This window comes from Ornithorhynchus anatinus, chromosome 14, assembly GCF_004115215.2.
Source record: "Ornithorhynchus anatinus isolate Pmale09 chromosome 14, mOrnAna1.pri.v4, whole genome shotgun sequence".
Lineage (NCBI taxonomy): Eukaryota > Metazoa > Chordata > Mammalia > Monotremata > Ornithorhynchidae > Ornithorhynchus > Ornithorhynchus anatinus.
In genome coordinates, this window is record NC_041741.1 from 13,632,266 (window position 1) to 13,653,676 (window position 21,411).

General features: G+C 40.5%; 1 protein-coding gene across 2 annotated transcripts; it reads right to left on the minus strand.

Annotated features, from left to right (window-relative positions):
* Nucleotides 1–612: 612 nt before the first annotated feature.
* LOC100080894 (MAP3K12 binding inhibitory protein 1) lies at nt 613–20,359 on the minus strand. 2 transcript variants are annotated; one of them, XM_029079085.2, is made up of 9 exons: nt 20,213–20,355; nt 13,861–13,980; nt 11,877–12,086; nt 11,686–11,782; nt 9,010–9,075; nt 8,550–8,702; nt 7,538–7,635; nt 1,940–1,978; nt 613–1,232 (listed from the first exon to the last, which is right to left on the minus strand). In XM_029079085.2, the coding sequence occupies exons 1-9, from the start codon at nt 20,336–20,338 to the stop codon at nt 1,125–1,127; spliced, it is 1,017 nt and encodes a 338-aa protein (XP_028934918.1). In that variant the 5' UTR covers nt 20,339–20,355; the 3' UTR covers nt 613–1,124. The 2 variants fall into 2 exon arrangements, with proteins under 2 accessions (XP_028934918.1, XP_039770019.1); XM_039914085.1 differs by lacking the exon at nt 11,877–12,086 and having other exon boundaries at nt 20,213–20,359.
* Between the last annotated feature and the right edge of the window lie 1,052 nt (nt 20,360–21,411).

Sequence of the window (21,411 nt, forward strand, 5' to 3'; positions counted from 1 at the left end):
CCATCCCTCTTCTCACCTTTCTGACCTTCACCCCAATTTTGATGTCTCAGTGTTCACATGCAAGTGGAAGAAAGCAGCATTCCTACATACTGGCTTCAGGGAACATTTGTTCCCAAATCTCCCTCAAAGATTTTCTCAAAACCTAAACATGTATGAATCAGTTTTAGATGAATTCTTATAAAAAAAATTAAAAAAATTGTGAATTAGTAATTTTATCACCTAACATGGTATGCAAATGAGGTAACACTGTCCTATAATTTTTTTCCCACAAAGAGAACAATTGAACTTTTCACAGCAGCAGCATTAACTCAGTGAGTGCCCCAAATTAAATCTGGCCTGAGTTCCTGCCCAAGACTTAATATCTGCTTCACATGCAAAAAATAAGAACCCTACCTGGTGGAGCCCCTTGTCTCAGGGGGTATTGTGAACACTCAATGAGGTGTGTAAAATGCACTCCTTTAGCAAAAGCGACTCTGAAAGAGTGAGCAAGTATGCCTAGTCAGGCCCAATTTACAATATGAAGGTCTTATGAAAATGTGCCCAGTTGTAATAGTAAAAGCTGCACCAAAACAAGTGTTTATAATTGATTTCCCAAAAATCTAGACACAGCACAATTCCTGATTATCCTTTATTTACATACACAAAAATGAATGACCTGAAAGACATCAAGACAGTATGAGATTGGATTTTACATGTTTACATATTTAAGGGCAGGCACATCTCAATGTTACAAATATAGAGGAATTAAATATCACATTATCCAAAATAAGTTGTTTCTTCCTTATGATTTTCCCTTCTCTTCACCAAAAAAAAGTTGGATGAATTAGGTTTTGGCAGGTTAATTTTGTTATTTTCTGAAAGAAACTATTTTAATTACCTCCTTTAAAACAGAAGGGAATAGTCTAATGATGCTATTTTGAAAGCACTCATTTTTAAAAACACGACTAGAGAGACTAACTACTATAGATTTTAGGAATTCTTGTTACAATACTGGACTCATTTCCAGCCAGACGAGAACACAGTTTACTTTCATTAAGTCTGCCTTCGTAAACAGACAAATAGACTAATTAGACAGTTTTGTACATTATATATGTACTAAGGATGACAATAGCAAAGTGATTTCATTATGGAAGTGGATCAGTCTCTCTGGACTCTGCCTCACTTGATTTTCTGAGCAGTGCTTGCTTAAGGGCATTGATCTTCTCATCAAGTTCAGCCAATGAATAGCTCTCCTGAAAACAAAATAAGAGCAAAGCTAGGAGTTGCTAAACAAATTACACTTTCAAGGGTGCCAACACATTTTGTGTTACCATTTACAGTTAATATTTAAAATACCAAGAATTTTGGGACAGCAAGAAAGAAATTTTCAGTTCAAAGAGGGGAAAGCCGAAATGTTCAAGAATGTTACTGTCAAACAGTCTTTTTTACGTCTCTAACATTTGGATCATTCTAGAAGAGGTGGTCAGATACTGGTAATCATGAAAGTGAGTACTTTTAGAGTCAAATAAGTGCTTTAATTTTAATTATTTGAGGCAAATGTGAAGAATCTTTTGGGGCTAATGCTTGAGATAGGTGTCAACCAAAAATGAAGAAATTGTGTTTTTTTTTCCCCACTGAGGATTCTAAGTGCATTTGAGTTCAGTGAACTCCGGGAAAGAACTAAAATACTACTGTGTTCACATGCAACCATTTTTAGAGAGCTCTCAAAAAGCATATATCCTCTCGCAAAGTGCATGCTAACTTAAAAAATAATCCTCCCTCAAAAAAAAAAAAAAAACAAAACCCTAAAACATCTATCTGGAAGTCAGGAAGCTAGGATTAACAGCGTACAGATTTGAAGATACTTTTTGGAGCAGTTACAGTTGGAGATTTAGTATGCTGGGCTCACCATGCATCAATGCACTGCCTTTAGAATGATGATTGAGATAACAGAACTTACCTGGGGCGGCTGAATCTTCCTTCTTTTTCCCGAAAAACTCTAAAAAAAGAAAGGTTAAAAATGACAACTTATGAGAGAAATGTAGAAATTTCAAAATGTAGAAGCCTGAAGCCTGAATAGGAAGATGTGAAAAACAAAACAAAAAATACAAAAATCTGCCCATCAGCTTATGATTCTGTAAGAAAGCTATAAATTAGGAACTAGCTACCTGTGGGATGGCCAAAAGAGATTCCAACAAGGCCTCCCACAGACCCCAGCAACCAGCTCCCGAGGACCCATCCTTCAGACACAGTGGTCTTCAAGTCAATTCCCTTCTTTTTCCTGGGATGCTTTCCTATTTCTCTCGGTAAAATGGTTCAATCATCCCCTCTTTCGAAAAACTACCCAAACCACTTCTTATCGCAGCCCTCAACCCTGGCCCAGTCATCCACCCTGCACTTTCCCAAATGTTGCTTCTCTATCCCTAATATCTGAAGCCTAGATCTATGCCCCTCTAACAACATAAACATGCTTTCTGTAGATAGTCGAGTGATCTATCCTGCCCAGCCCTCTTCCTCTGATAGTGGCATCCAAACATGCTCAGGGAAATAAAGTTTTTTAGGATGTATATACTACTTGTGATGGAAAATATTTAAAGACACCTAGGGAATGTAGATGGGTAAGTGATAGAGACAATTATGTGCTTCCAGGCACTGGCTGGCATACTGTAAATTGTAAATATTCTTGTTGCTGTGACTTCCCACAAGACCCATTTTACAGAGCTCTGGGGTCCAGAACCAGGCAAGGAGGGAATGGACAGATTAGATGGCATTCTTGAAGCTCTGAATAGTGAACATCTTGGGGAAGTGGTCTAGTGGAAAGAGCACAGGACTGGGAGTCAGAGGACCTGGCTCCTAATCCCGGCTAGGCCACATATCTGCTGTGGGACCTTGAGCAAGTCACTTAACTTCTCTGGGCCTCAGTTCCCTCATCTGCAAAATGGAGACAAAAACTGTGAGCCCCACATGGGACACAGACTGTGTCCAACCTGATTAGCTTGTATCTATCCCAGTGATTAGTACAATGCCTGGCACACTAAGTGCTAACAAATGCCAAAAAAGAAAGTCACAATTTGAAGGTCTGACTAGGTGCTCAATCCAATTTTGGAGACCTTCCATTCTCTTGACTTTGGACAGCACTGATGTAAGCACTGATGGACTTATCATAAAGGAAACAAAACTAATTGAATATCACTGCTGGGAGGGGGACGAGGAGGGGCTGACACCCTCAACATTCTTCCTGCCCTAGAACAACATGGTTTGCTCCCTCTCTCTACCCAGAGGAGCTGGACTCCTATGTTGAGCCACATGGGACCAAAGTGGAAACAGACACAACACTACAACTTGCTAGTATATCAACAGTTTTTATTGAGCTCCTATTTGTGTGCAAAGCACAGCACTAAGCACTTGGGAGAGTAGTAGTCGTGATCCCCGTCCTCGATAAGCTTGCAATCTAGTCACAGTACTTTAAACAAAGTGGAGGGCATGGATTTTTTTTAAGGGTATTTGATAAGCGCTTACTACATGCCAGGCACTGTCCTAAGCACTGGGGTAGATACAAGATAATCAGGTTGGACTGGGGTTCACAGTCTACATAAAAGGGAATAGTCTACATAAAACAGCCTGTCTTGGGGGATTAGCAGGGCTGATCCCGAGTTCAATCTATCTCTAAGTTTTGGGTAGGGACAGTGATTTGATTGAGGTGGGTTTAATTCCATTCAGGTAAACATCAGAAGATAGCTTTCTGCAAAAAGTACAAGTTTGCTGTGTAATAAACCATTAAAATTTCACCAACAGGGCCCCTCAAAACCTGGCAAGGTAATCAGAAAGGGTTTTCTCTTCTAGGGAGGGAATGGTACAATAGAACTCAAATCCAAGGAAACACCCCTCAGAAGTTTCCTAGATGGATAAGTTTCCCTGCTTAAAGTGTTCGTTTGGGCCTGTTTCTTCCTCATATACTGATCTGCACGCTTCTCTTCCTTGGGACAGATGGGCTCCATCTCACCAATCCCCAGCAGACTCACCTCTTCCATGATGCAGATATCTAGGCATTGCTGAAAGAACATTCCTAACAGTCTTCTGTCCCATTTCATGTTTGGGACAGAAGGCTTTTAGGGAGTGTTCTTCCAACAACATGCAGCTCTTTGGATAAGAGCGATAGAACAGTTGGGTGTTTGCTTGCAACACTGGTTGAGGCATACATGCTAGAGCCTAAGTTTTCCTGAACAAGGGGTTCGTCAAGAATGTAACCCTAGTGATATAAGAGAACTGAGTATATTAGTTTAAGTTCTTGAAATTTTGCACTTCTAGCTTTTGGTGACCCAAAGTCCTGCGAGGACCCAGCAGGGCCAACTGGTAGATAATCAGATTTATCTGTTCCCTTCTCTTCACGCCGTCGGCACTGCCTTTGAAGGGCATATTCGCAGTTTGAGAGGCACTTAGTGGAATCGTCTACATTTGGCACTGTTCCACTGGGTTGAATTGTTTTTCCCTAATCTTTTACTAGCCTGTAGCAGAGAACCTCGTTTAAACTGCACTGTTGTCCCGGCAATTCTCTTACCAGAGTGGCTATGGCCATTCTCCCACCATTCCCTCAGCAGGTCTTTAGAGGCACAAGCACAGATCAGGTTGCTCTGCAGAGTGTTGCTGCTGGAGGAATGACTGCCCCTTTTTTTTTTCCAATGGCATTTGTTAAGTGCTTACTATGTGCCAGGCACCGTATTAAGCTTGGGGTAGTTAAAAGCTAATCAGGTTGGACACAGTCCAAACAGACCAAGGGGCTCACAGTCTTAATCTCCACTTTTCAGATGAGGTAACTGAGGCACAGAGAGGTTAAGTGACGTGCCCAAGGTCACAGAGGAGACAAGTGGCGGAGCCGGGATTAGAACCCAGGTCCTCCTGACTCCCAGGCCCATGCTCTTTCCACTAGGCCACTCTGCTTGAAATGGAGAATAAGTACGGTGGGGGAGGTTGCTTTTCCATCAGCAGCTCCTGAGGATGTGCTGTGCTACCCCAGGGAGCTCCAGGTTTAATAACAGGGCTCAACAATAGCACTTTGTTAAAAGCTGACGGCGTACAAATACAAACACCACAACAACATACTTTTCATTTTTAAGAACATTTTTTTTAAAGTGCGTGGGTGTGCTAAACTAACAGGTGGTTTCAGGATAATACATTTTGAGATTAACAAACACAAATCTAGGGCCACTTGAGGTTCGTTAAAGTGAATTTTCTGTAGTGCCTTCTTTCGGAAGAGCTCCAAGTGCTTTCCGACAGGAGCGTTCTCTCTTCCTCGCATCACCCCGGGGAGGGAGGGCAGGTTATTAAACTACTTGGAACAATGCTCGGGTAAAAACATTTACCAGAAGCATCCATAAGTGGTAATTGGGCATGGAAGTTGCCCTTAGAGAACCAGCAAATACCATTATGGATTTAGACGGTCAATGCCTTCGGGTCAGTTCCGTAATCCCACAGTTGAAGATGGACAAATAGTCCAGCACAGTGCCTAATCCCGGCCTGCTGCCCAATGGTGGGGGTGGTGAGGAAATTACGTTTTTATAGACCCCTGAGCATAAGGGATGTCACTTAGCACTATTATTTCCAGGTGTTCTAGCTTCAAATCATTTTGATCAAATACATACTATGTCTCTGGAAAACAGCATGAAGTTTTAGAACCTTCATTTTTCGGCACCTTCTGGTTCTCGGTTAATTGGGCAGGGTGAAAAGGAAGAGGGGTTGGACGGTCCATCCGTAAACTATCAATTCCTTATCCCCATCGTCTTTACTTTCTAAGAAATCTCATATCGACTATTTCCCTAAGAAGCACAAGCTTCTCCTGGAACTTTTGAAACAGTTTCATTTGCTAACTTTTTAAGAGGTCGAAATCTTGACAGATGCTCTTCTTATGTTGCCAACTTGATAAAACCAACCTCGTATCTTTCACATGAAACACGCTCATAACTGTCTAAACCTGAAATCTCTACTGACAGAAGGTCCATATAATTCTACTTAAAGATTTAGAAGCCTTCAAAATATGTATTTTGGGAAAGGTATTGAAAAGGAATAAATCTAATTTCACCTGCCATGATCAATTTAATCCCTAAAATATTTAATCTGGTGCATATTGCCCATAACACTAAAATTTTACTACCATTTGGAATAGATGCTGGAAAGTATTAACTAAACAAATGAAAATCTCCTTCTTAGTTTATACAGCTAAGCAACTTTGGCTTAGACAGATCAAGTCCTCCGCCCATGAAAGACCGTGAACCATACTTTGTGGTTTTAAAAGGGGATGTTAAAATTAGATATCTCTGTTCTGTGTAGTGCATTAGAAGGCGGAGCCCTTCAAAAGCTTCAAATTGATTAGAAATTCCTTTACGATGACCCTGGGTGCCCTCCTCTGAGATTCCATATCAATAAAATTTCATCCGAGCAGCACTGTCAGGTACCAAGAGAAAACACTAGCACAGGGAGGAAAAAAGAATATAGTAAATTTTTCAAGTCACTCTCTTGTTGAAAATTCTTTGATGAAAAAAGGTCTTAATGTGACTGGTAAACATTAACTTAGATTTGTTATTAATACTTGGTTACAAAAATAGTCTCCCTATACAATAAGCTCTTTCGGTTCCAGAATATTTCCAACAGGAGCTCACAATGCTGTCGTTTCAACTGATACTTCAAAACCATTTCTTGGTACTCGTGCAAATACTTCAAATAAAATCCTTAAACCACCTCATGCAAGTTTCCTAGGTCTGCAAGGGCCCTGATTTAAATTTGGAAGTGATTTTACAGCTATAATATAGAACAGTTTTCCTTTTTATGAATTACTGTTGGATCAGGATATGCATAGAGAATATGTTATGATTTACAGTCAGTAACTCTGTCTCTCCGAATACCAGAAATGCCTAATGATTCAAATCAGAAATTCTATTAAAAATAATTTTGAGTTACTCTTATAAACCTCTAGCCCAAACAAAAAATCAATGGAAAAAAATTTCCCCAATTTATTCTCCATTTTTGATATTAGTATTTTATGCCCCCAAAAGAATATTAAACACTTCAATGTACGGAAGCTCATTTTAACACAGTGACTCAGCTCAGATTCTGCTGGGGATTAGTAGAAAAACATCTCTATACAAATAGTTTTTTCTGAAAGTGTACTCTAAAACTTTGGCCAATTATTACTTCTACAGTAATTAGGAGCTCAAAGAAATTTTTGCTGTGATTTAATGACTGAATATAACACTAACATAAGTCAAAAGTTTTCAAAATATCAAATATTTTGCAATAGCATTAGTCTAGTAAAACTTCACCTTCTTCTTTTCATTATTTTAGTGTAGCTGGTTGCAATTTTCCTTCTAATATGACAATGCTTAAAAGAACTTTGAAAAGCCAAATGTTACACATAAGCACACTCCCTGATGATGGAATTGACAGTTTTCAGTTTGTGGATATTTTGTAATCCAACAAAAAAGGATGCTTTAAAAAAGGGGGAAAAAACAAAAGAAATTACATTTTTGGTGATTCTGAAGATGACAGATGAAAAGAATATACTCACTACAGACTGAAAATATTCAGGGGACAGTCCTTCCAATTCTAAGATTTTATCTTCAAGTTTTTTAATTCTCTGATAAATATCTCTAGGCACAGGTCCTCCTAGACAAATCAAAGCCAGAAAACAATTTTTGGGAACAATACTTGAACAAATTTTCAAATGCGAGTCTAAGCACTAAAAAGTGCCTGAAATAAATAATAAAATTAGAAAACATTTCAACATGATATCTGAAAAAGCACTCCAAATAGCTCTAGATGACCTGAATTCCAGAGAGAATGGAGAAATTTTAAATCATTTAAATTTCACGTTCATATTTATGCAAGTACTTAGAAAAAAATTAGAGAAAGAATCATGTTAAAGCTTAAGATAGCAACTCAAAGACTACGGAAATTTGTTTCTTGTCGGAACAAGAGCTGTTTCTTCCAGGTGCTCTGCTATTCTGCTCCAGCACAAGTCAAATAATTTATGTCATAAATTAAGGGCACAGTTCTGAATCGGGAACTTTTAAATGCTCCACCTGTTCGGAGTTCTGAGCAGTTTGAATTCATTGTTGGACTTTTTCCTAGAAAGAACAAAATAAGAAAAAAATCCTTCAAAACATAACTTGCTCTGTGGCTTGATAGTGGGTGTTCTCAGTGTCCATGGAGGAAGAATAAATCTATCTCCAGTCCTGGTCTCTTGTTGCCTGAGCAATGCACTCTTGCCCTGCTGCAGGGAGAGTGACACTCATCTAGCTAATTATGCAGATGTTGGTTGGGAAAAAGAGTCTTCTCTAGTCCTTAGCTGTGAATGCAGGGAAGGATTAAGAATGGAAAGATCCTCTGGGATCTATCTGGGATTCTGTCAAATCCCAACACCGCATTAACAAAAACAACAACCAGAAAAGGTGTGAGGGTCCGGCCCGTAATTCCAATTCAATCACAATTTGCTAAACAGAACAATACAACTCTTCTACACCTGAATTAGCCATCACTCACGCACACATACACACACACTCTCTCCTGCTCTCTCTTACCCGTTTGTAATCGCAAGTGAGCTTCGATATTTTGTAGTCTCTCCTCCACGGCCTGGTTCCCACAGTCACGAAGAGTGTTGGTAGCTTTAAGACCAGACCCTTGTGCTCCTTCAGCTCTTGTCTGTGGGCCATAGGTATTCACGACCCTAGAAACTAAAGGTAAAAATAAATTGCCATGAGGATTTGCAGCACTTACAACATGCAGATTTTCAAATGAGAATTAGTTCCTTTTAAAAAAATATTCTTTTTAAGCCGACCATCCAACCCCAAAATACAATAATAAACCAAGTGATGCTGGCCTTATTTTAATACCTGTCATTAAAAATATCATTAGCTACTGGTTTCTGGTATGGTATTTGGGACTGGCATCCTGTAAAAATAGGGATTAAAACTCTGATCTCTTAATGTTTCAAATTTTTCATATCAATCAACTCAATCATGAGTTGAATGAAATACATACCCTTCACATGACTCTTAAACCCTGGATAAGGAGTGAAGACTGCATCGGTTCTTGCACAACTATTCTCTAAGGAAAGAAAAAAAGGGAATGTGAATGTTGGGAAATTACAAATATTATTCAACAGAGAGAAAAGTGCCCTTCCCCCTAGAATTACCTCGAATCCCAAAACATTCACATGCTAAAGCTGATGCTTTAAATATTAATATGTGCCTCAAAAGCTAGTGGCATATATTGGGTCATTTAAAGTAACACTAAGAGTTTAGGCTTTCGTCCTTTCAATGGGATCAATTCTACAGTGAAATAAAGTCCAGAAATTGCCGCTGCAGAAGGCAATTTACTTCTTATTAGGGGAGAACGTTACGTCCAAATGGGGAAATGTTTTTCTCATTTTACTCCACTGAAGGTCTGGGACTAATGGTTTTCTTTTATTAAATCAATTTAAAAAAATTCAAATCGAGCGTATTTTAAACTGTCTACTGCATTAACAATGAACAGGCATGAGAAGGCTAACTTTTTTATATTTGCGTCTCTTGCAGAAGTTTTACACAGTGAAGATCCATGACACAAACACACAATCTCCCCTCAAAAACCCTAACCAGAGTGCTCTTCTTTTTCAAAACTAGCATGAGATGCGATTTCAAGAGAAATACGTTGTGAGAATTCAATCCAGCCCTGGTTTATTAAAAAGCTAATAAGCAGAAACCTAGTAAGAGACTTTCAGTAATTAGGCTAGCCTAAGCATGCCAAAAACAAATTATAAATTGAGACAAAGCGGCTGGAAGCTACTAGAAGACTCAATCAAAAGCTTTAAAACAATATAATAAAGTAACATTCAGTAAAACACAATGGGAGCATGCTGGATGATTTCCTGAACATTATAGACCCGGCAGCCAGGTTCTAGTGAAACCTACAAAAATGGACTGAAGGTCAGACATTGAAAGAAAATTCTATTTCCCCCCAGTGAATTGGCTTCCGTTCGGTTAGTCATTTTCAAAGAATTGTTTTATATTTCTCTAAAGGATAAGTGGCGATGCATTAGAAGACATACGCTAGTGTGTCATACTTTCCCAGACAAAGCCATAGTCTACTAATGCAAAATAAAATCTAAGTAGAACTTCAGCTGGGTACTAAATAGGTCTAGGTGGCTATTTTGTAGTGTCTTCTGAGAAAGGATCCCCAAAATGACATTCTGACTCCTGGGACCTCTGATTGGCGGGTGGTGGGTGGGGAGGGGATGGGGGGAAATTGGGGGGAGGGGTGCGGAGGTGAGGAAGAGAGAGGGAAGCAAAGAGAGAAACTATCATTCACTCCAAAGGCTTAGAGAGTGTTAAATCCCAATATACAGGCTGGGTGACCCATTAATAAGAAATCTGACAGACTGGTTATGGAGCCAGTGCAGGCGCTAGTGTGAGCCCTTCTCGGCAATCTCTCGCCAGCACAGTTTTGAGCCGGCAAGGGATTGAACGGGCTGAGGGAACCTGCTGAGCATTTCAATTCTTGTCAGTTTTTATCCCCTGGTGGTTTATAATAATAGAGTCGGCAGGGTGTTCAGAGGAATAACATTAGGGACACATGTGTGGCTTCTCCCTCAACAAACCTAGTCGCTCGAGTTCCTTATTGGTGGATCCCGCAGGCTCGGATGTGAGGGGCTTTTTCACGGCTGCACCTGTGGGTCTGAAGAGCTGGTGTAAAATGTCCAGCCTTTGGTGGGAACCAGGACCATTCCCATCGGGGGAAAATTTTCTAAACTGGGGCAGTGGGTGGCAATATTACCCTCCAGACACCGCCAGCTTCGCGTTTACAATTACTAAAAGGTGGGAAAGGAATCTGGATGCCCAGTTTTCTAAGAAAAAATACTTCCGATATTTCTTAGAGTTCCTTGCTTGAGTTAGTCTAATGCTTCGTTATGACCAAGCCGATGGCTCCAGCTGGTTAGGAAGGAACAAACTGCTCCTTTTTGCAGGAGCACTTTTCTGCTGTGTGATCTTGGGCCAGTCTCAACTTCTCTTTGCCTCAGTTACCTCATCTGAAAAAAGGGGATGAAGACTGTGAGCCCCATATGGGACATGGACTGTGTCCAACCTAATTTGTATCTACCCCAATGCTTAGTACAGTGCCGGGTACATAGTAAGCGCTTAAATAACCATTAAAAAAACAGTCCTATGCCACTCTGCATCCTGCAAGAGGTAGTTTCCCCAAAACCGACTAGCCAAGAATAGCTCATGCAATTCGCTCCCTTTGAGCTGGTTAGGGACAAGTGCCCCAAGGTGATGTGCTTTGGGAGGTTTAAAAAAAAAAAATCAAAAAGACAGTAAATTAAATTTAATCTGTTCTGTTTTAATGACCGTAATGTTCACTAACTAGCAGGGGACTCATGCGGAAGTGTCCATAAAAATAAATGACGTTTCGTAGTCTTCCTCTCCTACAGAGGAAGAATTTCTTGCTCTATTGGCTTGGCACTCTTGCTTTCAGTGACTCAAAGAGTAGGTCTTAAAAACCATTTTTTAAAAATCTGAAAAATATACTTTTCTTGGCCTCATTATTTTTGCGCAATAAAAGTGTGTCCTTAAATACAATTCTTTTTAAAAGCAACGAAAGGATACAGAACACAGCAACCATCAAAGGAAAAAGCACATTTACAACTACTTGAAGATTAATTTCTTGCTGGGTAGTTACCTTGATTACAATCGATAACATTACAAAATTCCCTGACATTGTTTTCATTGATCTCAGCCTGTTTTCGTTCGATGAACGCCGATATCCGCCTGTCAATCTGCAAGCAATAAACATGTTGATGTGCATATTTGGTCCCAAAAGCGCCAAACCTTTAAAAAAACCACTTTTCAGATCAAGGCAAAGTCTCTTACTTCCGCTTTTCCGGCCTTTATTTGGACTACTTCTGGATCAAAATTGTTCTGTGTCTCTTTCACATCTCCTGGATCACAGTCTTTATATTTTTCTTCTGGTGGCGGGTTAGCCTCAGAAAGTTTTGGATTTGAGTCACTCCTATTGCCTGCATCTTCAACAGTAGTTGTATTTTCCTCTTTAATTAGAGGCTGGAGTTTTTCTAAAAAAGGCTTCAAGAAAAATATATTTGCTACTCCCCAAACTGAGCAAGATCCCTTCTAAGTGCACTAATCGATATTGTATAGAAATTTCTAAATGATTTAACCTCACCTACCCAATTAAAACATTAGCCTCTCGATAATATTTCTAATGTGATTTGTTGCTTTACGGTATCACGTCCATAATCATTTTGTTTCAGGCTTGTGAGAAAACGGAAGAAATCTCAAACCGTCTTTCAGGGAATCTCTGTGTCATACTCTGTTATTTTGTGCCAAATCAAAGCCTCAGCCTCTGGCACCAATGCCACTTAATTAACATGTCATTCAAATGCCTCCTCAGAACACTAAGGCTTAGTATTTTTCCTCCTTAACATGAGAGCGGGAGCTCTCACTCAGCAAAGCCCTTGCATTATCACTGTATCACTGGAGATTCTCCACTTGAAACTGCAGTTGGCCAAAGTGTATGAGAACACTGACATGAAATATATAGGTGTTATGCTGAACACTCAGGCTTTTCCTGACAGGGCAGGTTATCTCCTTAGGTTGTGAAATTAAAAAAAAAAAAAAGCAAGCCCACTGCCATCCACAGTAGAAAAATAAGTGACTGTCATTCTGGAGGAAAAAAAAAACGGGTGTATAATGTAAATTATACCTCCCATTTCTCACTCACAATTAGGTCTCACTCCAGTTCTACATCTCGTTGCTTCTGCCCTATAAAACTGGGGTTAATATTACTTCTAAACATGAAATCGAGAGTTAGGTTTTGGCCTCGAAGTCCTCGAAAGTAAAGGAAGGGCTGAAAATTAATGTCTATTCCAGCCTCAGTAACAAAAATCCCTCCCCCCGACACACACAACATTAACAGTTATCAAAAAATCACAATTACTTTTTTTTTTTTTTACAGCTCCAATTGTGCTCCCTTTGTTTGCCATTGCACAGGCTTTTCTGCAACCTATAATAATATCATATTAATGCCAGGAAACTGACCAATCCAAAGAGATCCCCGTCTTCTAACACTACCCATGTCGAATCTGCCCCAGGTAAAATGAGTATTTGCATGAATTAGGATCACAGATGTTCAGCTCAAGCAGCCTGGTGACAATATTGTTCAGTTACTGAACTGAAACATTCAAAAACAAAACAATAACGGCGTATAGCTGAATTAGTTTAGTGGCTACTTCCAATATAGGGGTTGAACCATTTCACACTGTTATGGAAAATGGAGAGGTAATACGGGAACTGGCTACTTAGTGGGATGAGACATTAATGTCACAGAAATTACTTTAAAAAAAAAAACTATGCTGAAAATATGTTTAATTGCAATAGACACTCCAGGATGTATCACGCTGGGATAATGCCACTTCTCGAACCACTGAAAGCACTACATGAGCCGCCAAACTCACCCAAGGCATGGAATCATTATCATAGCATGACACACACCTGCCGTGTCTTATTGCTTAATTATAACCCACCATAGATGGAACTGTATTGAATTTACAATGCAAGGCTAGAACTGAATAGGGCTGCATTCAGTCGATCTGCATCCCCACATCAGCCTAGTGAGCTGTTCCCATATCTGTCCTGCTCAACATATAAAGTAATGACAGCTTTGAAATCCACAAAAAGTGTGGTGGAATCTTGACTACGCAAAATATCCGTTAAATGGGTATCTCACCGCATATCAGTGAGACAACGGGCAAAAAGCAATTGAGAAAACACTACATCTTATTTAACTGTATTTAATTGCTATTCTCCCGGCTGAGTTAGTGTCCAAAAGGATATTTACCTGTAAATACAAAACGTGTTGCTGAAGTGCACTGAAGAGCAATGTAGGCTGGAGTGCCGAGAGGCTCTGAAGCTTGTTCCAATCGATTGTAATTTTCAGCACATCATCTCCGAGGTTAAGCTTCAAAAGGGCAAACGGGCATCATCACAAAATCACACCATTATGCTCTACATATGGGCTGTCGCAAGTATTTACAACTTCTCCAGAGCAGCATCCAAATGTCTACTCGGCCCCCAAATCGCTAGTATTTTAAATCTCCTTAGAACACAAATTCCAACTTTGTCTGCAATGAAGGCTAAATACTTCAGAATACGAGTGGGAACCCAAGTTCCAATTTAGACATTCCTTGTTAACTAAATCTCTGATCCCTATTATTTGTCATCCATTAATACCTAAATCACGTTTATATGATTGCCTTCTCTACCCCAAAATCAAGAACACTCATCCATGTATGAAATCTAAGGGACTGGATCAAAAAGAACATATCAGTGGTGATCTACGCCAGGTGGATTAATCTGTGATGTAACTAAGCACTAGTGGGAATGAGAGATTACGATCAACATTCTTCCTAGGAAAGGGAAATACAGTCCAAATTGGAGAGGTGGACTCCTAGTAACGAGGGATTTAATGATGGATCTACAAGAAGGTGCATGGTAGAGATTACGTGAAAGGCCCTCACATACGCTGGTAACCCAAGTTTTAGTGCACAGACGTACAAACTGAATTTCATCCTAGACTATCCAAATTGGAAATTCTCTACAAAAAACTATCAACAAATTGAAAATATCACTAGAAAACCTGAAAAATCCCACACATTCATACTTCAGGAATCCACAGCCTGAAAAAGGGACTAAAGTGAAACTTCAATGGGATATTCTCCTAGGAACCCTGTTTTTGGAACATTGTCTCAAAATATGGGAGGGTTGAAAAAGCACAGGCTATAATGAAATCTGGTCAAAATAAACTTGGGTTTTACTTAGGTTTTGGAAAGCAAAGCAAACAAACAAACCCATGAGAAGTTTTGTATAAAGGCAAAAGAAAAATTGAAGAGCTTTGTGTTTCAAATTTTTAAAAAGTACTTAAAATGCTAAATATTGAAAATCTGTGGGCTGACACTGATTAAAATAGGATATTTAGATTGGATAAATAATTGACTTTCAACAACTGTGATACTCCTTTTACCCTCAGGACTAAATTGAAAATTCAGAAGCTCACAACTTTTTGGCTCTAGTAAACTCATTTTAATGTTCAATATTAATTCTATTTTATACCATAGCAGTATATTACTATGGTTTCACATCAATCATTTTTGAGTGCTTACTGTGTGCAGAACACTGTATTAGGCACTTAGGAGAGTACAATCTAACAGAGTTGGTAATCATGTTAGTTGCCTACAACATTCCTCCCAAAAGGATTCCAGCTCATATCTGTACCCAGTTTACGGAAAAAATTCTCAACTTAAAGCAAAAATATCAAACATAGAATTGGCATAACACCAAGTTCATAATTACATATTTCAATTAAACTGGGAAAAATTGCAATCAAATTGAGTTTTTTTAACTCCACTTATGGAATGATGAATCACACACCACCTCTGCATTTTAGGTGCAACTCTGGGGTCAATTCATATGTGAACATTAGTAAATTATCTACCCACACCTGGATCGAGCCTAATAAAAAGTATAATAATTATTTTAACAGAAAGATCTGGCAAAATTTTCAACTTAATTTTTTTTTTAATGTAATATTGATCACTCCCTTCCCCCTCATCTGTGTGAAATGTAAATATTCCCTAACTTTGTGGGGGAGACTCAACGAACTCATGATTTTAATGCTCAAAACACAGGAGGTCCAAAATGTGGGAATGGCAATCTTTTATCACTTCAAAAAAAACAGAAATGGCAATTTGGGACAAGCAAAACATTAGTGAGCTACACCCACACCCACCAGAGAAATTCTTTTTTGACACATTCACTTTAACAGGCACTGCAGGTGTTAGGAATATTCAAGCCAAAGCACACCGAGTTAACTGAATTGACCAGTGTCAAGCATTATGACAGGTTAGTTCACAGGTGTACCTGAGCCTTTAAGAATCATATATATATATATAGGAAAACTAAAAATTCCAAAGCTTTTTTACTTGGAAAAATACGTACTGTATACAAAGGTAGTGCACCGAAAGGAAAACAAAAAGATCACTTCCCATTGCTAAAATAACAACAGGGTTGTCTGTGTATGTCGTTTTCCACTGATTTCCTCTAAAATAATGGTTTGTAAACTTTGAACATAACAGATCTGACCTTTTAAAAAAGTAAGCACAAACTCCTTTCAAATCTTTTCACATACTTTCAAAAAAAACCACAAAAAACAACCTGGCAAACACTTCAATAAACGGCTTGAAATGTATTCAAGAATTGCACAGCTCTAGTAGCTTCAAAAAAGCATACCATATTTTGCTGTAATGCTCTCATGTACAAGACACACATTTACAAATCACAACAGGAACTCGACCCTTGGGAAAATTTTTCCTTCCAACACATCTGACGAATTTAAATCACAGGCCGTTTGACATAGGTAGGTGCCATCATCAAAAACCTATTTATTAGATAGCAGGATTGAATTGTTCCAGGCCCAGAATCTACAGACCTTTATGTCTAGAAGATTTTGCCCTGCTATTAGTTGCTGAAATCCAGGTAATATATTATCTTGAAAGAAAAGATTTGGGCTTTTTGCTTGTGCACGAATAAAACTTTATAGGACCGGCTCGGGAAGAGTTATCTCCTTTCCTGTGCGTGGCACACTCGATGCCATGGGACCGGTACTGAGCGTGTGGCTTTTGGTTTAAAGTTCCTGCAGTGCACACCGGGCCCGGGACAATCAATGGCTCAATCAATGGTATTTACCCGTTCTTTCAATTGTATTTACTGAGCGCTTAAAATTAAGTGCTTATTGTGGCAGATCAATGTGGTAAGAACTTGAGAAAATGCAATATAACAAAGTTGGTAGTCATGTTCTCTGCCCACAACGAGCTTACAGGCAAGACAGGATATTAGGTCAATCAATGACATTTATTGAGTGCTTACTGTGTGTAGAGCATTGGAATAAGTGCTTGGGAGTGTACAGTCTCTGTTACGCGCACTGTCCACTAAACTCTACTGTATTGTGCTCTCCCAAGCGCTTAGTACAGTGCTCTCTGCACATGGTAGATGCTCAATAAATACAACTGCTTCATTCATTCATATTTATTGAGCGCTCAGTGTGTGCAAGGGAGAGTACAATATAATAAACACATTCCCCACCCACAACGAGCTCACCGCTTTATTACATTTCAACACTGGTAGACACATTCATTCACTGGTATTTACTGGGCGCTTATTATGTGCAGAGCACTGTGCAAAGTATTTGGAAGAGGACAATAATAATAATGATGATGATAGTATTTGTTAAGTACTTACTATGTGCCAAGCATTGTTTTAAGCAAAATGTAATCAATTTGTCCCACATGGGGCTCACAGTCTTCATCCCAATTTTACAGATGAGGTAACGGAGGCCCAGAGAAGTGAAATGACTTGCCCAAGGTCACACAGCTGACAAGTGACCAGAGCTGGGATTAAAACCCACAACCTCCGACTGCCAAACCCGGCCTCTTTCCACTAAGCCACGTTGCTTAGACACATTCCCTGCCCACAACGAGCTCACTGCTTGAACACAACAGAGTTGACAGACACGTTCACTCAATCGTATTTATTTGGCTTTTACTGTATGCAGAGCACTGTGCTAAGCGCTTGGGAGAGGACAATACAACAACAGACACGTTCCCTGCCCATAGTGAGCTTGCTACTTGATGACAATATAACCGAGTTGGCAGGCACTTTCATTCAATCGTATTTACTGGGCGCTGTGTGCAGTGCACTGTGCTAAGCGCTTGGGAGAGGACACTAAGACAGACACATTCCCTGCCCCCAACGAGCTTGCTGCTTGTTGACAGTACAATAGAGTTGGCAGGCATATTTACTCAATCGTCTTTACTGGGCGCTTACTGTGTACAGTGCATTCATTCAGCGTGGCTCAGTGGAAAGAGCACGGGCTTGGGAGTCAGAGGTCATGAGTTCGAATCCCAGCTCTGCCACTTGTCAGCTGTGTGACTGTGGGCAAGTCACTTAACTTCTCTGTGCCTCAGTTACCTCATCTGTCAAATGGGGATTAACTGTGAGCCTCACGTGGGACAACCTGATTACCCTGTATCTACCCCAGCGCTTAGAACAGTGCTCTGCACATAGTAAGCGCTTAACAAATACCAACATTATTATTATTATTATATTTGTTGAGGGCTTACTGTGTGCAGGGCACTGTACTAAGCACTTGGGGGAGTCCAATTCAGGAACAAATAAGAGACAATTCCTGCCCAACAATGGGCTCACAGTCTGTGGGGGTGGGGGGAGGACAGACATCAAAACAAGTAGACAGGCATCAATAGTATCGATATAAATGAATAGAATTATAGATATATCCATTCATTCAATCATATTTATTGAGCATTTACTGAGTGCTGAGCACTGTACTAAGCGCTTGGAAAGTACAATTCGGCAACAGAGACGAGCCTCCCCAACAACGGACTCAGTCTAAAACGGGGAGAGACAGATTTAAAAAAAGTAGACAGGCATCAACAGTATCTATGTAAATAAATAGAATGACAGATATATTAATTCAATTGTGTTTATTGAGCGCTTCCTGTGTGCAGAGCACTGTAGTAGGCGCTTAGAAAGTACAATTTGGCAACAGAGAGAGACAATCCCTGCCCAACAATGGGCTCACAGTCTTTAAGGTGGGAGACAGATTAAAAAAAAACCAAGTAGACAGGCATCAATAGTATCGATATAATAAATAGAATTATAGAAATACTCATTCAGTCGTATTTATTGAGCGCTTACTTTGTGCAGAGCACTGGACTAAGCGCTTGGAAAGGACAATTAGGCAACAGATAGGGACCATCCCTGCCCAACCACGGGCTCACAGTCTAGAAGGGGGGAGATAGATTAAAAAAAAAACAAGTAGGCATCAATAGTATCGATATAAATAAAGAGAATTATATAATTCACTCATTCGATCGTATTTATTGAGCGCTTCCTGTGTGCGGAGCACTGTAGTAGACGCTTAGAAAGTACAATTAGGCAACAGCGAGGCAATCCCTGCCCAACGGGCTCACAATCTAGAAGGTGGGAGACAGATAAAACAAATAGGTATCAATGGTATCGATATAAACAGAATTATAGACATAGTCATTCAGTCGTATTTATTGAGCGCTTCCTGTGCGCAGAGCACTGGACTAAGCGCTTGGAAAGGACAATTAGGCAATAGATAAGGGACCGTCCCTGCCCAACCACGGGCTCCCAGTCCAGAAGGGGGGAGACAGAGAAAACAAAACAAATAGAAAGGCATCAATAGTATCGATATAAATAAAATTATAGATATATTCATTCAGTCGTATTTATTGAGCGCTAACTGTGTGCAGAACACTGGACTAGGCGCTTGGAAAGGACAATTAGGCAATAGATAAGGGACCATCCCTGCCCAACCACGGGTTCCCAGTCCAGAAGGGGGGAGACAGATAAAACCGAGAGGCATCAATAGTATCGATATAAATAAACAGAATTATAGATATATTCGTTCAGTCGTATTTATTGAGCGCTAACTGTGTGCAGAGCACTGGACTAAGCGCTTGGAAAGGACAATTAGGCAACAGAGAGGGACCATCCCTGCCCAACCACGGGCTCCCAGTCCAGAAAGGGGGAGACAGATAAAAAAAAACAAGTAGACAGGCATCAATAATATCGATATAAATAGAATTATAAATATATTCATTCAGTCGTATTTATTGAGCGCTTCCTGTGTGCAGAGCACTAGACTAAGCGCTTGAAAAGGTCAATTCGTCAACAGGTAGAGACAATCCTTGCCCCAAAATGCGCTCAGTCTAGAAGGGGGGAGACAGATTGAAAAAAAAACAAACAAGTAGACAGGCAACAATAATATCGATATAAACAGAATTATAGATATTTTCATTCAGTCGTATTTATTGAGCGCTTCCTGGTTGCAGAGCACTGGGCTAAGCGCTTGGAAAGGACAATTAGGGAACAGATAGGGACCATCCCTGCCCAACCAAGGGCTCCCAATCCAGAAGGGGGGAGACAGATAAAAAATCAAGTAGCGAGGCAGATACAGAGAGGTGATTAATAGAAATAAACAGAATTATAGGTACGTAGCCGTTTCCCCAAGGGTTGGGGAGGGAGTCGGGGCGATGGGGAGGGGGTTCAGAGGAGAAGGGAGGGGCGGTCTGGGAGAAAAAGAGGCTCACCTGACCCTCCAGGGTGCGGAGGGCGCGGAAGGCCCCGCGGAGGAGCTCCGGCGCCGGGCTCCGGTCCCCACCCCACGCGGCAACGGCCGCCTCAGCCTCGGCCTCGGCCTCCCCCACCGCGGCCATGACAGTCGGCGAACCGCCCACGCGCCCCCTCCTTCCCTCCCTCAGCTCCTCGCGTCGCGCCCCGATGACGACAGAGCCTCGGCGCCGCCTGATTGGCCCCCTCCCCGCCGCTCCCTTTGACTGACAGGGGAAGAGCCAATGAAAGCACGGGTCTTCCCGGGGGGCGGGGCTAATCGCCCCGTTTAGGACGCCGGGCGATTAAAGGGGACGGGTCGATCATTCATTCATTCATTCATTCATTCATTCATTCATTCATTCATTCATTCATTCATGTTGATTGAGCTCTTAATGTGTGCGGAGCACTGGACTAAACGCTCGGAAAGGACAGTTTGGCCACAAACAGACAACTGCTGCCCAACAACGGGCTCACAGACTAAAATGGGGGAGAGAGACAATAAAACAAAATAAAACAAGTAGACAGAATACCATCAAAATCAATGGAATTATAGCAATATACACCTCATGAATAAAATAGATAGAATAATAAATATGTAACTATCGTACATCCCAAGCGCTTAGTTCAGTGCTGTTCACACATAGGTGCTCAATAAATACTATTGAATAATGAATGAATGAATAAATACGATTGAATGAATGAATATTAGGAGTCAGAGGTGGTGGGTTCTAATCCCACCTCTGCCACTTATCAGCTATATGCTTTGCACATAGTAAGCGCTTAACAAATACCACCATTTATTTTTTATTTATTTGGGAGAGTACACTACAACAATAAACAGACACATCCCCTGCCCACAACAAGCTTATAGTTTATAGTGGGGGAGACAGACATAAATACAAATAAATAAATTACAGACATGTGCATGTACAAGCAGCAGCATGGCACAGTGGACAGTGCACGGGCCTGGGAGTCGGAAGGTCATGGGTTCTAATACCGGCTCTGCCACTTGTCTGCTGTCACTTAACTTCTCTATGCCTCAGTTACCTCATTTGTAAAATGGGGATCGAGACTGAGCCCTAAGTGGACCAGGGATTGTGTGCAACTCGATTTGCTTGTATCCACACCAGTGCTTAGTATGGTGCCTGGCACATAGCACCAAACAAATACGGCAATT